This window comes from Kalmanozyma brasiliensis (genome assembly GCF_000497045.1).
Source record: "Kalmanozyma brasiliensis GHG001 unplaced genomic scaffold PSEUBRA_SCAF20, whole genome shotgun sequence".
Taxonomy (NCBI): domain Eukaryota; kingdom Fungi; phylum Basidiomycota; class Ustilaginomycetes; order Ustilaginales; genus Kalmanozyma; species Kalmanozyma brasiliensis.
The window spans coordinates 83,206-102,258 of record NW_015961960.1 but is presented as its reverse complement, the minus strand read 5'-3'; the positions used below and the strand labels follow the sequence as shown (position 1 = coordinate 102,258).

At 58.1% G+C, this 19,053-nt stretch overlaps 6 protein-coding genes across 6 annotated transcripts; 2 read left to right on the top strand and 4 right to left on the bottom strand.

Annotated features, from left to right (window-relative positions):
• Nucleotides 1-1,870: 1,870 nt before the first annotated feature.
• Nucleotides 1,871-6,034, bottom strand: PSEUBRA_003132 (Forkhead-associated (FHA) domain protein; the record flags this gene model as incomplete). Its single annotated transcript, XM_016436282.2, has 1 exon — nt 1,871-6,034. The coding sequence occupies one exon, from the start codon at nt 6,032-6,034 to the stop codon at nt 1,871-1,873; it is 4,164 nt and encodes a 1,387-aa protein (XP_016292305.2).
• Nucleotides 6,035-6,752: 718 nt separating this feature from the next.
• On the top strand, nt 6,753-7,348 carry PSEUBRA_003131 (Histidine triad (HIT) protein; the record flags this gene model as incomplete). Its single annotated transcript, XM_016436294.1, has 3 exons — nt 6,753-6,855; nt 6,946-7,143; nt 7,224-7,348. 3 exons carry the CDS (start codon nt 6,753-6,755, stop codon nt 7,346-7,348), a joined length of 426 nt encoding a protein of 141 aa, XP_016292304.1.
• A 130-nt stretch (nt 7,349-7,478) lies between these two features.
• Nucleotides 7,479-8,258, bottom strand: PSEUBRA_003130 (Peptidyl-prolyl cis-trans isomerase, PpiC-type; the record flags this gene model as incomplete). Its single annotated transcript, XM_016436280.1, has 4 exons — nt 7,479-7,638; nt 7,733-7,845; nt 7,925-8,170; nt 8,253-8,258. The coding sequence occupies 4 exons, from the start codon at nt 8,256-8,258 to the stop codon at nt 7,479-7,481; spliced, it is 525 nt and encodes a 174-aa protein (XP_016292303.1).
• A 1,553-nt stretch (nt 8,259-9,811) lies between these two features.
• On the top strand, nt 9,812-11,908 carry PSEUBRA_003129 (uncharacterized protein; the record flags this gene model as incomplete). The annotated part of the gene is made up of 1 exon (XM_016436291.2): nt 9,812-11,908. One exon carries the CDS (start codon nt 9,812-9,814, stop codon nt 11,906-11,908), a length of 2,097 nt encoding a protein of 698 aa, XP_016292302.2.
• A 608-nt stretch (nt 11,909-12,516) lies between these two features.
• Nucleotides 12,517-12,705, bottom strand: PSEUBRA_003128 (YABBY protein; the record flags this gene model as incomplete). The annotated part of the gene is made up of 1 exon (XM_016436248.1): nt 12,517-12,705. One exon carries the CDS (start codon nt 12,703-12,705, stop codon nt 12,517-12,519), a length of 189 nt encoding a protein of 62 aa, XP_016292301.1.
• Nucleotides 12,706-14,418: 1,713 nt separating this feature from the next.
• On the bottom strand, nt 14,419-18,495 carry PSEUBRA_003127 (Protein kinase domain protein; the record flags this gene model as incomplete). The annotated part of the gene is made up of 1 exon (XM_059465008.1): nt 14,419-18,495. The coding sequence occupies one exon, from the start codon at nt 18,493-18,495 to the stop codon at nt 14,419-14,421; it is 4,077 nt and encodes a 1,358-aa protein (XP_059320661.1).
• Between the last annotated feature and the right edge of the window lie 558 nt (nt 18,496-19,053).

The window sequence follows — 19,053 nt, the reverse complement described above, 5'->3', positions numbered from 1 at the left end:
CGAGTTGGGTGGATGCTGGCTGTTGAGAAGGAGGGGGAGGGCGAAGGAGGGCAAGTATTTATGCTTTCGAGGCCTCCTCCGGACTACGCAACTCAGCCAAGCACGGAGGGTCAGCGTGCTGAGCAAACAGCCAAGTGCGGAAGGGCCTTCGATTGTGCGGAACAAACAAGTGCGGGAGGACCGTTGTTTGTGCGGGACAGGCAAGTGCGGAACGCTAGACAGGTTCTTCGATGCGTGTTCGAAGGTGTGACTTTAGAGAACCAAGCGATGATCACGGCGACGATCGTTTGGAGCGATCAATGCGATTGAGCTTGAGCTAGACTCAGTCGACTTCATGTGACTCTATGACCTGCGCATGTGATTCTCGACAAAGCAGACAGTCACACATCTCGCCAAGCCGTCGTCACACATCCAGCTTTCGAACCTTAAGTTTCCTTGCAAAGCATCATCACGGTGTTGCGAGAGCGGGAGAGCTTAAGTGGCGTCACATACGCAGCGAAGATGTGGAAGCATCATAAACGGAGCGATGAGATGATGCTGATTTGCGAATGTCACGTAGACGATCTGGGGAATCGGCTTATACGGAAGGATCCAAGCTCAGGCTCAGCGATGCATCCGTGATGTGCAGCGCAACAGCGACTGCGCTGTCGACCTTGCCCAGCCTCGTCGAAAGCTTCTTTGAGCTCAAAGTGTCCATCGTAGAGGATCTCCGAGGTCCTGTCGGTCCAGCTAGCGGCGGTGGGCTTCATTGCTGCCCAGAATCCGCGGAAAGCGGTGCTATCGCTGCAGAGATGTCGCTCCTCGCACACAGCGAGCAACCAAAGACCAGAGGGGCATCAGCATTCGACTGCTTCAACATTGCTGGCAGACGACCAATTTCGAGGATGCTCTCCTCGATGTCTACAGCCTTTATCTGCAGAAAGCAGACTATCCTGCGCCCTGATTTGAGCTTATCGTGCAGCATCGAGCTTCGAGAGGGTGATTGAGGCCCGGCAGGAACCTGCACCACTGTTAAACAGCCTGCTTTCGGAGAGGATCTTGCTTGAAGCAACACTGGTGCTTCTGCCAGACGCCCTGACTCTCACTGGTCAGTAGTGGATCCAGCAACGACAAGCTGGATCGAACGAACCATCGCAATCCTCAGCGATCATCTATCATCCAAAACATGCTAGCATCACACTCGAACAAGTCGAAAGCGCCATCACCATTGCCGAGGCGCTGGGCATCGACACGATGGGCTCCTCTCGGAGATCCTCGTGCAGGTCGAGGCTCGAGTGGAGATCTCCCCACGTAGCTCACGACTTGACACACTGCACAACTTTCAAGCTGGGCGTCTCAACTTGATCCTCAGCCGTTGTCTCGACGGGACAGTCGGACTGACCGTCACTGACCAGGTCCGGACGGAAACTTCGATCTCGGACGACTCCCTCGAGGGCTGAGCGTCACCAAAGCTTGATCTTCGCGGCTTCTTCGTCCGCATCTGTCGTCGAACAGACCCGGTGCTCTTCAAAGAAGTTCCCGGATTGGTTGCAGCGATGATAACCTGTCAGCCGCGGGTGAACGCTAAATTTCTCTCGAACCTTCACACCATCTCACGATCAGCCAAGGTGGCAGGTGTGATCCAGTCCAGTGCATGTGATAGAGCTGCTGTACTTGATGCAGCTCGAGATGAAGCGACGCCTCGGACGCGTGTGATGGCGGTCGCATTCCATTGCCATGCGCCCTTCCAGACCTCAGGCTTGAGCTTCAGTCTCTCCTTCGCCCAGTCACACGGTCTCACCATCCAAACTGACGATCAGGAATGTGACAAATGTGATATTAGCCGAAGGAAACAAAGTGGATGTGATAGAAAGCGAAAGGTGACAGAACTCTATTTGGCGGTGCGTCTGGTGGTGCGGCCGGAGCGGGTGGTGGTGCCGGTCGTTGCGGACGAAGTCGTGTCCTCGGACTCTGCTGCGCTCGCCTTGCTCTTACTCTTGGTCGTACTGGCCTTTGTGCGGGTAGTGCGGGCTGGGGCTTTCGCTTTGACCGCTTCAGGCTCGTCCGCCGAGTGCTCCTCAGCTTCGCTCGCCTCCACTGCAGCAGCAGCCTTTGCGGTCTTAGTGGTCTTAGCTCGAGACGCAGTTGCTCGCTTCGTCTTGACCGGTGCGGCAGGGACATCCTCCTCGCTCGCCTCGTCGTCGCCGTACCCTGCGCTGGAGGAGGGAAGGGCGGGTTCGGTAGCCTTGACCGCACGCGCGCGTGTGGTACGAGCGGGCTTTGCAGCAGGCTTCGCGCGAGTGGCACGTGCTCGAGTAGCCCGCTTCGGCGCTTCTTCCGCCACCTCGATGGCCTCTTCGTGCTCGCTCCGCTCCTCCTCATCGTGCGTCTGCTCAGCCTCGGCCTTCTTGGCAGCCCTGCCTCGCTTTGTCGGCGCAGGCTTTTCAGGAGACGAAGGCGCCGGCGTCGATGTCACAAGTGCCTCGGTCGCTGCTTGCTTGGCCTTTCGGCCACCGGTTTTGCGCGCGGGCTTAGCTGGAGAGGACACTTCGAGCTCGGCTGCCGCTTCGGGCTCAGCTGCAGCTTCTTCGGGCTGAGCCTCTAGAACAGGTGCTTCAGGTTCCTGCACAGCCTCTTGCACCGTCTCTTCCGCAAAGACTTCGGAAGCAGCGCCGCGCTTGACTGGCGACGACCGGAGGGCGCGCTTGGTCGGAGATGCTGATCGAGCTGTGCGCTTGACGGGCGAGGCAGAGGCGGCACGACGAGAGGCTCGCGTCTTGGAAGGCGATGGTTCGACAGTCGCTGGCTGCTCGACGGGCGAGACTTCTTCCGCCCGCTCTTCGACGGCGACAGGTGCCCGGGCAGCTGGAACGGCAGGCTCGGCTACGGCCTCCTCGATCGGGTCATCGACGGGTGATGCGTCGACCTGGGCGGTCTCTTCGTCGGCAAGCTCTTCCTCTCCAGCGGGCTCCTCGAGAATGACGTCTTCGATGATCGAAGTCGCGGCAAAGTCCTCCAGGACCTCTTCAGCATCAACAGCATGTTCCTCGGTTGCGGCAAACGCTTGTGCGATGGCCTCGTTCTGTGCATCCATAGCCGACGCATCGAGCATGGTCACGTGCAGCTCGGCTTCGAACGCAGGCTGCTCTGTCGCTGTCTCCGAAGTTTGGTCTGGCACCGCTGCAGGAGCATCAGCTCGGACGGCCGGCACTGCGACCTCGGCCGCTTGACTTCGACGAACGCCACGTCGAGCCTTTTCCGGGCTCGAGCCAAGGATCGCCTTCTTCCTGGGTGACGACTTGGATGGAGAGAGCAGCTCGCTGCCCTCCGGGCTGGATCGCATCCTGTCGCCCAGGGAGCCGTACCTGGGAGTCTTACTCGGGCTGGCGTCGAGCATCGAGCCAAGGCCGTGCATATCTGGTGTGGCAGGAGCGGCGACTGCGGCGGCGGAGAAGAGGTGGCGCACCGAGTTGAGTGCGGCCGGCGTCTGAGGAGCCTGCGAAGGCGCAGCGACGGAGGTCGTCTTTCGTGCAGGACTTTCTTGGATCTTGGAGCTGATCTGGACGATCTCTTCCTGCTCTTCGTACTCTTCCTCGTCCTCGTCATCGGTCAGCTCCTCTTGCTCGGCCGTGAACAGGTCATTGAGCGCCCCTGCGATGTTGTTCGAATCGTGCTCGGCAGCACCGTCTTGGACGAGATCGAAGCCCATCGACAGCTCGGTAGCTGGAAGACCGACGTCTGAAACCCGCACTACCTTCCTCGCCTTGGAAGGAGACGTTCGGTCTGCCCGGGCGACCTCAGCAGAGGCCGCTTCCTCCATGCGAGGCGCCTGGTGAACGATTCGCTCGCCTGCGCCACTGATCTGAAGACGGATCAGAGTTGAGCGGATCGAAGGCTTGACGTCCGCGGCACCTGCAGGAGGCATCGAGATGCGGCGAGAGTGGGTCCTGGAAGCAGGCTGGGGAGTTGCGAACTTGGGCAGGGTCGAAGCCTTGACAGGGCTGAAGAGGTGAGCAGGTAGCGGAGAAGGCGAGATGGCTGACAGGCTCTGGTCAACTTCGTCCTCGTCATCTTCAGAGTCCTTCCATGCTTCCTCTTCCGCCTCCTTGCCCATGGCTGGGTCGCGCTCGGCGTCAAAGTCGTTGGCGTCGAGCTGCTCAGAGGCAGGTTCCAGCTCATCGGAAGAGAAATCCGAGAGATCGGACGGCATCGACATTGATTTCGATAGTGATGAGGGGCCATTTGGCGTCGAGGGCGGAGGGGGCAGGAACAGTCGATCGGCATAAGCTTCGCTCGATCGGAGCAAAGTCTGTGTGCGAAGCGAAACCTTGCGGCGAGAAGCGAGGCTGAGACGTGGGCGGCGAGCAAGCGGTGTGAGACCCGCAAAATGCTGGTGCTTGACCGGAGAAGGCGTCTTGCTCATGCCGATAGCCCTGGACACGACGCGGCGAGCGACAGGACTGGAAGCTGCTTGAGGCGCGGGCGTCTCGTCTTCCATTTGCGCTTGCTCGACATCTGAAGCGTCCGAGAACTCTTCATTGGGCTCTTCGACCTGCTCGACTTCCTTGGCGGGCTCTTTGCTTTCAGTGCGCTCTTCAGCGTAGAAGCCGAGGTTGATGCCTGCAAAGGGACCGGCACGACCGAAGAAGCTGCTGCGTCGTTTCGCGCGCTTTGGACTGCCGCTCTTGCTTGGCGAGGCATCGGATGCCGAGGAGCTGCTTGGTGTTGCAGGTTGAACGTTCTTCGTGTTGACGACCTCGTTCGCCGCGGATTCCACCTCCTCTGCTGGTTGAGGCTCGCTCTGCACAATTTCGGCCTCCAAGGGCTCTTGCTCTTGTTCGAGCTCTTCAACGATGACGAGATCTTCGGAGGATTCGTCCTGCTGGGAGTCTGAGCTGTCAGCTTGCTCTTCCATTGCGTCATCTTTCCTGAAAGATTCGTTGTTCTCGCTGTGGAAGCTGCCGTCCTGCTCCTCGTTCATGGTGTCAAGAGGCGGCATCATCCTCATCTGCTTGACAGGACTGAGTCGGCCAGTGAATGAATTAGCGTAAAGGCTGAAGCTGACCTGCTTGGGTGGTGCCGTGTTGGGGATGACGAGGGAGGTGCGGGTCTTGGCAGGAGTGCCGAACATGTCGGTGGCGGAGGTAGATGAGGTGAGGCTCTGGCGAGACTTATTCTTGCGCGACTTGCCCGGACTGACATTGGCGGACTGCATAAAGCGTTGCAGCCCATTGGCCCTTCGAGTGTCCCGCTCAGAAGTGGCGGTCTTTGATGGAGAGTCCGACTTCTTCGAGGGCCGCGCAGGAGTGTTGATCTGAGCCGCATTGACCAGACTCATCCTTACTCTTCTCCTGTTCGAGGGTGTCTGCGGTACAGCAGGCTGTACGCTGCCTTTGACCGGCGAAGAGAAGATGGTGGAAGTCGAGGATTGTGAGTCGTGCGAAGGCAGCTCGAAGATGAAGCAGCGCTTGGCGATTTTGATAGAGTCGCCGCTTTGCAGCTGGTATCGACCCACTCCGCGTGGTGCGGGAAGTACCTGGGTGTCATTGAGAAGCACTCCGTTGGCGCCCAAGACCTGCAAGAATGCGTCCGTGCCGTCGGAGAGCCGATCTTGCTTGATCTCGATCTCAATTGTGCAGTGGTGTCGGCTGACATCGTTGACGAGGAAGCGAACGTCATTGTCGAGGGACCGACCCATGGTCGTCCTTGCATTCTGAATTGGGAAGCGTTCCTTCTGCCTTCCTTTCTTGTCGAGTAGCACAAGGTAAGCGAGAATGACATCTGTATCGACTTGCACGCTCGCCGCCGAAGAGGATGCTTTAGCAGGAGATGCGACGGCATTGAGGCTACTTTGATCGAAGCTCTCCTTGACAGGCGATGATGGGCGAGAAGAGGAGAAAAAGTTGGTGAAGCTGTTGGATCGACGGAGTGGTACGAAGGTGTTTGGCTTGTTGGATGGAGAGAGTACACCGTCGCTGTTTGTGTGACTGATGTAGTCCTGAAGGTCGGATGAGCTTGGGCTCATGCCAAAAGATCGGCGGAGAGATTTGAGCATCTTGTGTATATGTGGCACTCTGCCGGGGTGGTGAGTGCGGTAGTATGGCTCGAGCTACACAGATGATGAGTTGATCCGCTTGATGACTATGATCGCATAGGAGGTTGGCGAGCTACAGCAGATGTCGACCGGCTTTGACTTGAGGAGATGTCACGGCCTTGACGTCGTCTCGAACTCGATCAGATGTTGAGGTGTAGGGTGTCGCTGAGGTGATGGTAGGTAGGGTTCGGTTGTTGCGCCGAACTCAGCTTTCGACTGTGTCAGCCAATGACCCTGATTGGGATGGTCTCGAGGTCCATCCGACTTTCGCTTAGCATGTCCATTCATTGAAACGTCACCCTCTGCGCTTGATTGTCGCCAAAATGGACTCCTTCGTGGAAAACAACTCGAGGCTGTCCACCTCTGCCAAAATTCAGAGCGTTTCGCGCGTGATTCGCCCAAGCGCGCCAGGGTGTCACGTGATGTAGCGGGAGAAAGCGGTCTAACAATATTGAGAAAATCGATGTCGTGTGTCCTCCACCACAAACGCTCTGGCCGCATGGACCATGCTTGCTGAGCTGGAAGCCGGGGAAAGGTTAAAGCCGCCCTTATGCGTGATGGCCCTTGCTTCGCAAACATACACCATCACCAACACCAGCACACCGCTCACACGGTTGCTGCTTTCATCCAGTCATCGCCCACCATTTTCGCCTTCGCCCCCACCCGAGCTCTGTTCAAGATGGCCGCCAAGACCGACGCCAACTGCATCTTTTGCAAGATCATCGCGGGCCAGATCCCGTCGCTCAAGCTGTACGACTCGGAGAAGACATACGCTTTCCTTGGTAAGCATCGGCTTGTTCAACGCTTCTGCTCCCTGAATTGAGTGTCAGGCTGATCATGTCTTGCCTTTGCGCTTTGCTGCTCGCCTGCAGATATTGGACCCATCTCGGAAGGCCACGCCCTCGTCATTCCCAAGCACCACGGCGCCAAGCTGCACGACATCCCAGATGAGCACCTCACCGAGCTGCTTCCCGTCGCCAAGAAGATTGCCATCGCTACCGGCGCAGAGCAGTACAACATCCTGCAGAACAACGGCCGCATGGCTCACCAGATGGTCGACCACGTTCACTGTAAGTCTCATCAGTGCTTTCTTGTGCCTAAGAACGGCCACACTGACGCTTCGATGCTCCCACGTCTTCTTCCTTCGCAGTCCACGTCATTCCCAAGCCAGACGAGAAGCAGGGTCTTGGCGTCGGCTGGCCCGGCACACAGCCCGCCAAGGAGGAGTTGGCCAAGATTCACGAGCGCATCAAGGGCCGTCTCGAAAAGCTTTGAGATGTCCACTCGCATCTCTCAATAGAATCACCAAATTGAAGTCCCACGCAGCATTCAACGGCAGAGGCGGCGCGGAAGTCGACGCCAGTCTGGAAGAAGTCAAAGCAGTGAGATTGCGGGATCAACACAATCAGGCGGTTCGGTAGATGAGATGAACACCGCTGTCAGTGTCGACGATGCTGCTGAGCTCGCCCACCTTGAGACCGAAGGCGGCGTCTTCGAATGGCTTCTGCATCTGGCCACGCTGGAAGAAGCCGAGATCGCCGCCTGCCCTTGCCGAGGAGCAGTCGCTGTACGATGCAGAAGGAGGAGACAGAGATTCGTTGTCGGATCAGTACAAGATCGTTTCAAACAAAGCGTTGAAAGGGAGTCTGAGGGACTAACGAGTTGACACTGGCGAGCTGAGCAAACTTGTCCTTGCTCGAGTCGGCCTGCAGCTCCTGTTCGAACTTCTTGAGCTGTTCGATGGCGTCCTCTTTGGATCGCGTAATGTTGGCCTGTCCGCGGTCAAGATAAGATGAAATGAATCAGCCTGAGCGTTCATGGTGACACCACTGGTAGCGATCGCTTACTCACCTCCTTCCAAGAGCTGGGCCTTCGACTGCCAGCATGCTTGATGAGAAGATGGCTAGCTCGAACCTTGTCTGGCTTGTCGGCAGCTCCACCGGGAGCGTTGGAAGGGTCGAGGTACTTTGCACCGGGCAGCGATCGGATCGACTCCTCGGTGTGACCTTCCGGGATCTCCCATGTCGACTGCTGAGTGACAGAGTCGTAGAAGTACGGCAGACGGCGCGAGTTGCTGAAACGGATCTCCCACTGAGACTGCGAGACGAACGAATACGGGTCAGATCAGCGCGCTTGTTCATGCGGCCTCGCTTTTCTATGAACTTCTGTTGGTACTCACAGACATGATAGCGAACGATATGGGTGAAAGCAGTCTCGCAAGCCTGTTCGATGGTGTTGGTGTTGGTCTTGAGCTGTGGTTCAATACAGGGTCTAAGAAGTCTTCGTTGCTCACCAAACTGGACCGAGCGCGGTGATCATTTTTTTTTTCGACGTCGACGTGATCACTTTTAAAGTCTGACATCTTTTGCCCCAAAAATCCGGTCAATTTTGATGCCACATTTTGTGATCCTCTTTTTGCATTCGAAAAGCAGGAACGCCGGCTACAGATGTCGGTCCGCTACCTAAGCGAGCTGTCTGGAGGCTTTGCCACGCTTGCCGACAGCGACAGCGACAGCTGCTGATGGTCGAGCCGTGAATGATAAGCTCATCAGCGGCGATTCCGTCCCCATCGACTGGATCTCAATGATAAGAAGTGGGACTCTGGATCTGATTCTGCGAAGACAAAGCCATGCAACGGTTGTCAGCAAGCGGGTGGCTTGGCTGAGCGATCCAGGCTTTCGGGGTGCACCCGACAAAGGTGCTCACTGAGTCAGAGCACGGATGAGCCGACGCTGCAACGGGCAAGTCGCTCAGAAGGAACAGAGCAGAGGCAGGAGCGGCTTGTCTCTGCATGAGTTGCAGCAGGATCGACGGGATCTTCCCACGCCGTGGCCGCAAATCCCGAAGAGCAACACACCAACACTCGAGAAAAAGGGGGCACAGCGACAGAGGTAAAAGGCATCGGAGCTGCAATTCAACACCGAGCCAAATTTTGCACACACGCACGTCGCTTCTGTCTCAGCTTCAAGACCCTTTAAGCTTTCTGAGCGTGCATACATCGCCGTGATACATAGTTCGGCTTGGCCGAGAGAGAGAGCGGACTGCTGGGCTCTGCCTCATGGGAACTGGCTGAGTTGCCTCCGTGACGAGAGAGGGACTTTCATCTCCGACAAGCTCTCCTCTTGACCAGCATCACCACTGCAGACCCCTGGCTGAGTCGCCGGATCGACAGCAGCCAGGATCGACCAAATAGCGCTTCCCGACTGTCGATCGCAAAGCCTTGTCGTTCCGCGAGCACCGCATACATTCATCCCCCTTGGTGCGGGACCTTGGCCCTTCTCTTCATCTCGACTAGATCCACACGCGCTTGCTTCTTAACCAACGCTATCCACATCTTCTTCATCGAGCCGGCCACGACGGCCTCTCCGCCTCGTCACACCGCAACCACAGCTTAGCATCAGCAACACCGCGCTTCCGCCCATCTCAGCTCGGTTCCAAGATCGCTCGTTGAAAGCAGCAACAACTCGCCACTGACCCATTCCAGGCTCTCACGGACTTTCACCTGCGCATAGACCTGTTGCTGCACGAGCAAAGACACCGGCGTTCCGCTGACTGCGCAGCACGGTTCGCTCGGTACGCTAGGATCAATTCAGGGCGTCAAGGAGCGGGCACATCTATGCATCTATACCGACTTGGTGGAGAACTCAGAAGAGCGGTCTGTACCTCGCTCTGGCACGAGAAGATCCTTGCTCGCTCTGCAGGTTGCTATCCGGCTCGGTTCTCTCACCTTGCGGCAACATGTCTGTCCTCGATCGGCGCCATCCATCATACCGAGCACATCCCTCAGCAGAGACGGATCCGAACCCCGTTGTTCATTCAGCGAGCCGTTTCACCGACATTCGCCCACGCGCATATCTCGCTAACGAAGGCAATTCTACCTCGGCCGTCCGCAAACCATTGTCACCTGTCAACACCTTTGCGCTCAACGATTCGCTTCAGAAGCTGTCTCTGTCACAGCATCCGCATCCTTCAAAAAGCTCGGTCGATCGTCTCAAACCGCTGCCTTCCGTTCCCACAGACGTCAATGCGGACGACAGCTTCGACGACGCCGGTGTAGAGCTTGTCTATCCTCTTCATTCTGGCCATCACTGCGACAACGACAATCACATCGAGTCCGACATCTCCAGCGCCTCCGCCAGCAGCACCGCGTCTTCGTCGTCGATGGAGCCCGATTGGCATGAGACCTCCCTTCGTCGACAGGTCGCCAAACTTCAAGTCCAATACTCCGATCTTGATCTCGCCCAAACCGAGGCGCCGAGCGTATTCGGCCTCCGTCGCAGAATCATTGCGGCGGCACTCGATCATGCTGCTCAGCGACAACAGGGCGATGATGCGTCCAGCAGCTCGGCCCAATTCGAAGACAAGGGCTTGGCAGAGTGGCTTGCCATTCAACATACCAGCAGCCAATGGAAGGGCAAGAGCATCCGCAAGAAGCTCTCCTTTGGCAAGAAGCAGGCCCGAGCCGCAATGGCCAGCCAGTCTACAGTCCATGATCCGATGCCGAACGATGCGGCATCGACCAGCACCTCGAGCAGTCGCACCAGGTGTATCTCAACGACCGCATCGACCTCTTCGCACGACAAGACCCTCCGGCGCGACAAGGAGCTCGCTGAGTGCGAGGCCAACTTTGACCTTGTCGTGCTCAGCCGTTTCGAATCCGCCAGTCTCAAGATGACCATCTACACCGAGCAGCGACAAGGCAGCTGGGTGATCAAAGGACCTGCACCGCCGAGATCGCATGTTCTCGACGAACCACCGCTCGTCTACAGCCCGTGGGACTGTCAGATCGACAGCGCGGCCATTGTGGAGCGCAAAAAGCTTCGCTCCTACGTCGAGCTCTCGGATACCACCTGCTTCGTCCGCTGCTCGACATGCAACAGTCCGCAGCACCAACAACTGGGCAAGCGACCGGACGGATTTCGCATCACGCCAGGCGCCACCGTCGGATGCAAGCAGTGCCAAGGCAGTGGTGCTGTGCAGACCAACTATGTCGTCTGCGTCACACTGCGCCAGTCGAACTTCCTACCCCTTGCCATGCCGGTGCGACACCTGGCGGGGAAGGCGCAGAATGCTTTTCGAGCCTATTTGCCACAGACGACGAAAGCGATGTCGCACGTAGACCTGTTGCGGATGCGATCGATCGAAGCTGTCCGGTCGTGCGCGCTTCGCGTCGGTCGAGCGCATCATAAGGAGCACGACGCCCGACTGCTGCTGGCTCAGGCGGTGCTCGAACGGCGCACGTGCAACAGCGTGGCGGTGATCAATCGCTTCAATGGGCTCTTTCGGGTGTTTGACATCACGGATGGCGGATGTATTCGCGGTGGAGCGGGGTTGATTGAGGAGGAGAGTCGGATCGTTGAATCACCCGAACTGGGTGACGCGCTGGCTAGGTTGCCCATCACCATCGCCATACCCCCGCACGGGTCGTTCCGATTCATAGATTTGGAACTGGTGGATATGGCAACGTCGAAGGAGCTGACCATGATGGCACCGAGTCGCTCGCCAAGCGTCTACACGGACAGTTCGGATGGGTCCTACTCCCCTTCGGCGTTTAGCTTTTTCCAGCGATCAAAGGATCCGGGGCGATACGGCGGGGATGCGTCGCGCGATGAGAATCTCACGCGCGGTCTTACACCACCGCCGGAACGAGCGTCTACACACAGCAGCCTGGCTTTGCCCAACAGACCCTGGGCGACGGGGAGGAACACTCCGTCGACCAGGTCCACCGTCTCGGGAAGGACAATGCAAACGTGGGAGACGGCGCCAGAGCGAAACAGCGGCAGTGCCAGATCGGGTTCCACCCGAAGCTCCGGCACTATCCCCGCCAACATATGATCACACACAGTTTCAGCAAATGCAATGGGTTTTCTTCAACGACATGATACGCATACACACACGATGAGCAAAGGGAGAAGGGAGGTATAGTATTACACTGGAGCATTTTGAGAAAGCACAAGGGACGGGCGCGGGGGATCGTCAGTTCTGGCTGTCCATTTCCGCAAATTTAGCCGACGCGAGCAACAGGGGGAGAAATTGGGGAATATTTGAGAGTTGCCCCGTTCGCGGTGTGCTCCAACGCGAGAATCTGAGACGCATTGGCATCATCCCTTTCGAGGGATGGTGAGAGACGCGAGGATGCGAGCCTGCGGACAAGACAGGTCGAGGAGGAGGAGGATGCAACGCGAGCAATAAGCTCATGCAACGCGTTGGAAGGAGGAGGAATGGTATGGGAGGGGCGGTAGGACACTTACAAGTTCGACGAGATCGAAGATGGTCAAAGGCGAGAGCGAACACGATGCGATGGTGACCAGACAGTCCGACGCCTCCAATCAGAAGCCCAGAGAGTGGGAAAGTCATCGCCGGACACGTCGCGCGACAGCAATCCGCGACTCGACGAGCGTACGAGCGGATGGATGGACCCAAGACCGAGACGGCGCGCGTCTCTAGGCCTTGTTCTTGGGGTTCTCCTTGGACGAGGCCCAGTTGGTGGCCGCCAGCTTGAAGCGCTCCTTGTGGGCCAGCTGGGGCTTCTCGGTCTTGAGCTTGGCGAGCTCCTTCTTCATGTACGCGTTGTAGGCCGACGTCTTGCCCTTCTTGGCTCCACCAGCAGCAGCGGTCTTCTTGGGAGGCATCTTGATTGAGAGTTGTGAGGGGGGGTTTGGAGGATGGATGGGAAAAATGGAAAAGGACGATGGTGGATGAAGAGAGGGAAAGGGGGTTGAGTCGAAGAGGAAGGTGTATTTGAGGGGATTAGGGAGATGAGCCTTCTGACACGTCCAAGGAGGGGGGCGCAGGGACACAAACGGACAGACAGACACGCTCTCTCTCTTGCACACACAAAGAGAGGAAATGCAAAAGGGCGAAATGGGTAAAGGGCGCTCTACAGTGGTCGACTCAGCGCAGTCCAAGAACGCGGGAAGAGAGGGGAAGATGGACTCTGACAGACCCCACACGGCGACCTACCCAAAGGAAAGACACTGATCAAGAGCCACGACCGGAAACCGAAGCACGACTATGCAGGTCTTTCTTCAGCCACACATTAAGGCCAAGCACCTGCATGAAGGGTCGAACGCGGCGAGGCACGAACAACCCTGATCCTGATCCGCTCGATTGCAGCCTAGGCTACGAGCAACAGCCGCATCGAAGCGCGTCGTAGGCGGATCCACGAACGGGATGGATGGATGGATGGATGGATGTTGGAATTGAATCGGCGAACGCGCTTAAACGGGGAAGCATGGTCTTAGGGGTGTCGAGAATAGCTCCAATGCTCGTGCGCAGCCTCGCAAGCGCAGGCTTCTGACGAAGCGACAGAGCCTTTTGACGCACTTGCCGAATCCAAGAAACGCGCTTGGAACTGGCAACATGTCAAGGGTAATTTGCGCAAACCCCCTCACTTACAAGGCGGCCCATGCTCGACCTCTTCTGTATTGACCGCCTCCTCTTGAATTGCAAGGAAGCCAACCCGTCGTTCATCGAGTCGATTCATAATCGAGGTTCAGCAGGAGATTGTCGACGGTGAGCGTGTGAAATAGAGCCAGTCGATTGGACAAATCAGGCCGTAAGAACCCACTCACAGGCGACGATTGGACGAGCCTCAATGTGCTTCCCCAAGACAAAGCGCGTGGTCTAGCTGATCTCCTTATCTGTGGGTGTGTCACCGTGTGAAGCTTCAGGATGGACGAAGTCGTTTGCGGGTGGGTGGGACGATGTTGCATTTCATCGTGACGCTGCATGGAAACTGGGTTGTGAAGATGCCTTTGCCTTTTCTCTCAAACCCGCGTCCGTCTTGTTGACCTTCTGCGACAAGCTGTCCTTATCACTCTCTGGAATTGCTGACCAGCATACAGCCAGTGAGCATTCGAATGAACCGTCGGCGCAGCCGTCATCAGCCTCAGCCGATCCCTCGAAAGACTGCAAGCCAGGTGAGAGGGGGCAGAGAGAGAAGAAGAAGAGCTTGACGAGCAGGAGAAGCGCACCGACACTGGCCAAGTGCCTCTGGCAATTGGCGTGCATCTCTCGAGGCTCAAATAGCGCATTCCTCGAGTGTCAAAATCGGAAGCGCGGCGCGTCCGAAAAACGAGACACACGCACACACACACGCCCTCGGCTCGCCCCGCTTGGTGGGGACGCGGCTGGACTTCCGCTGCGATTTTGAGTTTGTTTGTTCAAGACCCTGTCCTTTGTCCTTTGTGCACGTTCAAGATGTATGATTGGCGGACGAGCAAGGTGGATATTGATTGACGCTTGTGTCATCAATGTGCAAAGGAGCTCGTACACTAGATGAAACATGCTCAAGGTCGGTATGAAACAAGGGGAGACAAGAGCGGAAGGTGTACTTTTTCCCTTCATCGACGATCGCGCGATCGCCCACGTCCCACCTGCTCCCTCTCCGCTTCGGCGTCCAAAAGCGACGGTGTGCTTCTACTGCTGATCGCGTCCCTTGCTCTCGATCGACTCCTTGAGCGATCCCTCCCCAGAATCTGCGCTAGTGCATCCGGTGCACGGGATCGGCTTCTTGCCGTTGCGGTCCGCTGGGCTTGCGTCTGGTCCGCCAAAATAGGCGCCACATGAGGTTGAGGCTCGGTGCTGCGGCCGTACAGTATGCCTGCTGGCCCCGCCGTGTCGTGCGAGATCGAGTGGGTCGATCTGCTTCGCGAGACGGAGCGCTGGCGGATGCGCTCGGGCGAACTCGAATCGCCGCTGTGTCGACTTGTACTGCGTGACTGGCTGCGACCGCGGATGGCAATAGGTCCGGTGCGGTGGAAAGACTCGAATCCGACCCGACTGGTCTCCTCGCCGTTCCAGGTGGTGTTTTCGTCCAAGTCGGCCATTCGAGAGCGCGGCATGCGACCTCGTCGCTCAGAGTCGGCTGGACTGTCGCAGCGCTCCTTGCCAGCAGAATGGATCCATGGATGGGTGTGCGTGCTGAGCGAGCTGGCGAGGTGATGTGACGCCCAAGCCGGGTCGCGTTCTCGGTTCGGCGTGGAGCTGCCACTAACGTCGGTGCTGCGATTTCGGCTCGAGTCGCGGTAACGGAGCGAGATGCGCGAAGTCGAGCGTGATCGTCGCTTGGCGCTGTCCTCTTCGTCCATCGAGATGGCAGGTGATTGTGCGGAGGATGCCGGGCTTGCTGGACTGTCGTGAGCCAGATGCGTGGGACGCGTCCGAGCGAGACTGGAAGACCGCCTACCACTGGAGCTGGGCGGATGCTGCTCCTCGTCGATGTCTGGGGTCCGAGACGCCTCTGATGCCGATGTGAAAGAGGCAGCTGCCCGCAGGTCTGTAGTGGGTAGTGGAGAGAAGCCTGTCGTGCCGATCACGCCAATCGCTGATGACGCCGAGAGTGCCTGGTGGTTGCTTGCCGGGGAGGTCGGTGGAATCGACGCAGCAGCCATCTGAGGGGTCAGTCCATCCTGTCGGATCCATGCGCAAGAACATAGCTTGTCAATCGTCCATCTTCGTCTTGGGTCCGGCTCCAAAAGACCACGCAGCACCTGTCGCGCAGCCGCACGATCCCAGCTGAGACCATCCCAGGCCGGGTCCACACCTTCGTCCTCGTCCGACTCGGGGTCCTCTTCTACGTCGGCCCTTGCTTTTGCAGCCTGATTGATCTCGAAACTCTCCAGATGATCGGCGCGCCCAGGAGCTGAGCCGATCACGTGATCGGCATGCACTGCGATGGTGCCCGCTGTTGGTGCAGCGATCGGAGGCTCGGTGAGTTGCCTCTCTCTAGGCGCCAAAGCCGGCAAAGAGGCACTCATGTCCATGATGCCAAAGCTGCTAGGGCCGCTGGGCAAGCCAGAGCTGGGTCGACGTTGGCTGAAGGCGAAGCGGTCAGATGCATCAATGGGCCCGACGGAGCCAGCACGGTCTGTCGAGCTGTTGCGAACCGACTGACTCACTTGCGACGTGAGTGTGCTGGTTGATTGATTGGCGAGCCGCTCAGCGCGGCGACGCAGTCGGGAGGGCAGCTCCCACTGGGCTTTGGCGATTTTCATCTGCAGTCGAGGCTCGAAGCTATCCGTGAAAGGAAGCTTGCCGCTGAGCATCGCGTAGAGAATGCAGCCCAACGCCCACATGTCGGCGGCAAAGGGCGACTCTGGCGGCAACTCCACCTCTTCGCCCACAGTTGCGGCAGCAGTCGGGCTCGACCATCCTGGCGTTCCTCGAGCTTGCAGATATTCGGGGGCGGTGTAGGCCATTGAGCCTCCGCGACTGGACTTCTGGCTCTTCTTGTGGCCAGGAGTCTTCGCCGTTCCAAGGATGCTTGCCGCCTCTTTGAGTGCTCGAATGAGAGCTGGCGCGCTCGGCGTGCTAGCTTCAGGTTGAGCGGGGTCCAAGATTTGTGCCAGTCCAAAATCTGCGATGCGCCAACATGGCATGACTGCGTCGCTCGTATCGAGCGTCTGCCTGGATGACACGGACACGGATGCCAATGAGTCGATGGAGTCCGTCAATGCGCCGCTGTTCTGTCGCGATCGCCTTTCGCCGTCCGAGTTCGAGGTCGACATGCGCTGACGCTTCTTCCAAGACGCTTGATCCTGCCCAAGTACGTTCTCGAGCTTGAGATCTCCGTGCAGAACATGGCACTTGCTGTGCAGCGTGGATAAAGCTGACGAGAGTTGTCGCATCGTCTCGCGCGCTGCATCGAGTGGGATGCCTTGGCTGCGAACGGTGCGGCTGTCTGTCCTGCGCATCGGCCTGGACCCACTTGACACGCTGCCGGCTGCAGAGACAGGCGACGAGGAAGTCGAGCCTACTTCTTGTCCGGCAGGGATGGTCCGAAGCTGAGAAGCAGTAGACACGGAGGCTACACGGCTATGTGCCTGTGTGCCAGCATTGCGAGCGAACAAGAAGCCAGATCCTGTGCGTGGCCCTGAGTGCCGCCAGGAGGGATCATTCCTCGAGGTTCTGAGCGACGAAGTACGAGAGATGGGCGTCGACGCGTCGGATGAGGTTGAAACGGCCCAAGAGCCTGATGCAGTTCTTCTCTGGTCAGCGGACGAGAAGAGCTGGGAGACCGTAGGAGGAAAGACAGCGTCGCGAGCGCCACCTTCAGCGCGGACAAAGTCGAGCAAACTGCCCTGGTCGCAGTATGGCATGATCAAAAGCAATGCACTCGTACCGCTGCCTTGGCTGTGTTCAGCGTGCGAACCATCCAGCGACACATTCTCGTGGTGCAGCAGCGGAAGCAGATGAGGATGCGATGGTAAACCCTTCCATATTCGGAGCTCTTGGGAGTGATCGGTCTGATATTGTCGCTTGTCGGCTTCGTTCGCGTTCTGCTGAGTTTGCTTTTGATCGTGGTAGACAATCTTGACGGCAATTCGACGGCCTTTGCGTTGACCCTCGATGACCGGAGCGGTCGGGTCGGCTGGCCCCTGTGCTTCCAGATCCCAACCTTCGCGCACTGTGGAAAAGCCGCCGACACCGATGGTCTTGCCTAGGAGGTAGCGACCCGAGGGACCGACGCGAGCGCCTTCGTCATCGCTGCGAGGTGGTGGGTTGGGCGCTGTGGTGGGTTTGGCGTCGTAGAGCTGGGCGGCGGCGCTAGAAAGACCGCGCCATGAAGCAAAGCCAGGCGCTGCTGCGGCGCCGTTGCGAGTGTCATCACGCATGAAGGACGCGCCAAGACTGCGGTTGCCAGAGCGAGGTGGACTGTAGGAGAGCGATCGGTTGTCGTAGGATGTCGAAGGCTGAGGCTGGACGACGCTGTTGAGACTGGAAAAGGCACTGAGAAAGTCGGCAGCTGGCGAACGGTATGAGGAAGGAGAGGAGTCCTGCGCCATGGAAGATGGGGATGCGATGGTTGGGCCAGGTGCGGCCGAGGAGGATGCAAATGGTTTCAAGTCGGTATCGAGTGACAGCTGGGTCGTCGGTGGAGGGTCGCGCTCGACGATCGAAGAGTCTGTTGTGTCGACTTCAGGTGTAACGGCCGCACTTCGCTCCCACCACATGCGAACTTTGGATCCGACCGACGTGTCTTTCTGCGGTAGTGCGGCAGCATACACAGCGGGCGAGCCTTGCTGACTATCATCCTGTGCGGCGGAGCTTCGTCGACGTCTCCCGCGCTCTACTGCATCGAGTCCGGAGGCTAGCCCTCGATTGTCGAAGAGTGCGTCATTGGAGGATGTGCTCGAGGTGGTCTGCGGTAGCTGCAAGTGGGATCCGTTTTCTGCGGAAGCATCGTTGCGAGAGTCGGAACGTGTGGGGTTGCTTGTCGACTCGGCTGCAGAGAGGAAACCGGAGCCGTTCTGAGAAGTGCTAGAGCCGATGCCGAGACGAGCTGCGGCTACGCTGTTGAGGTCGAAGGAGTTGTGCCAGTCGTCGGCGGAAAGAGAAGCGCTAAGACCACTGGGGTCGAAGAGGGGCACATCATCCTCGTGAGGAATCTGGAGCGGAGCGGCCTTTGGCGGCTCCATCCGACCGCCTTGACGGCACGCTGTGCTATAGACGATGAGCGCTGAGGGGCGGCTGACGTGATCAAGTCTGGCTGTCGTCGCTACGCTTTGGTTCGGGATGATGTCGCAAGAGGAGGGTCCTGGATGTCGGTGCCGGGCTAGGCGAGGTGAATGGCGAAATCAGGGTCTAGTCGATCGGACTGGCATCGAGAATCTCTTGTAGTGCCTTTCGCGCAGATGCAGCGAGTTCGTTCGCTGTTGTGCTGCCGACTGCGACACTTGGAAGGCGATGAAGGTTGTACTCTATGATGACGTTGATAAAGTGAAAGGATGACCGTTGACTGAGCAGCGCAAGGTGGGCAGAAGCTCGGATTACGGTTCCGCGTCGGTTGGCGGTGCGGAGAGGCTCGGCCAATTAATTTTGCGGGTGAAATCGAGATGAGGAGAAAAGAAAGCTCAGTCCGCCTTTGCAGGCGCGTGACCACACAGCGACACAGGAAAGACCCTTTTGCGAAAAGCTAAAATTCACAGGCAGCAGCTCAAGACAAAAGAGCTAGACGACCTGCAAAAATCGGACCG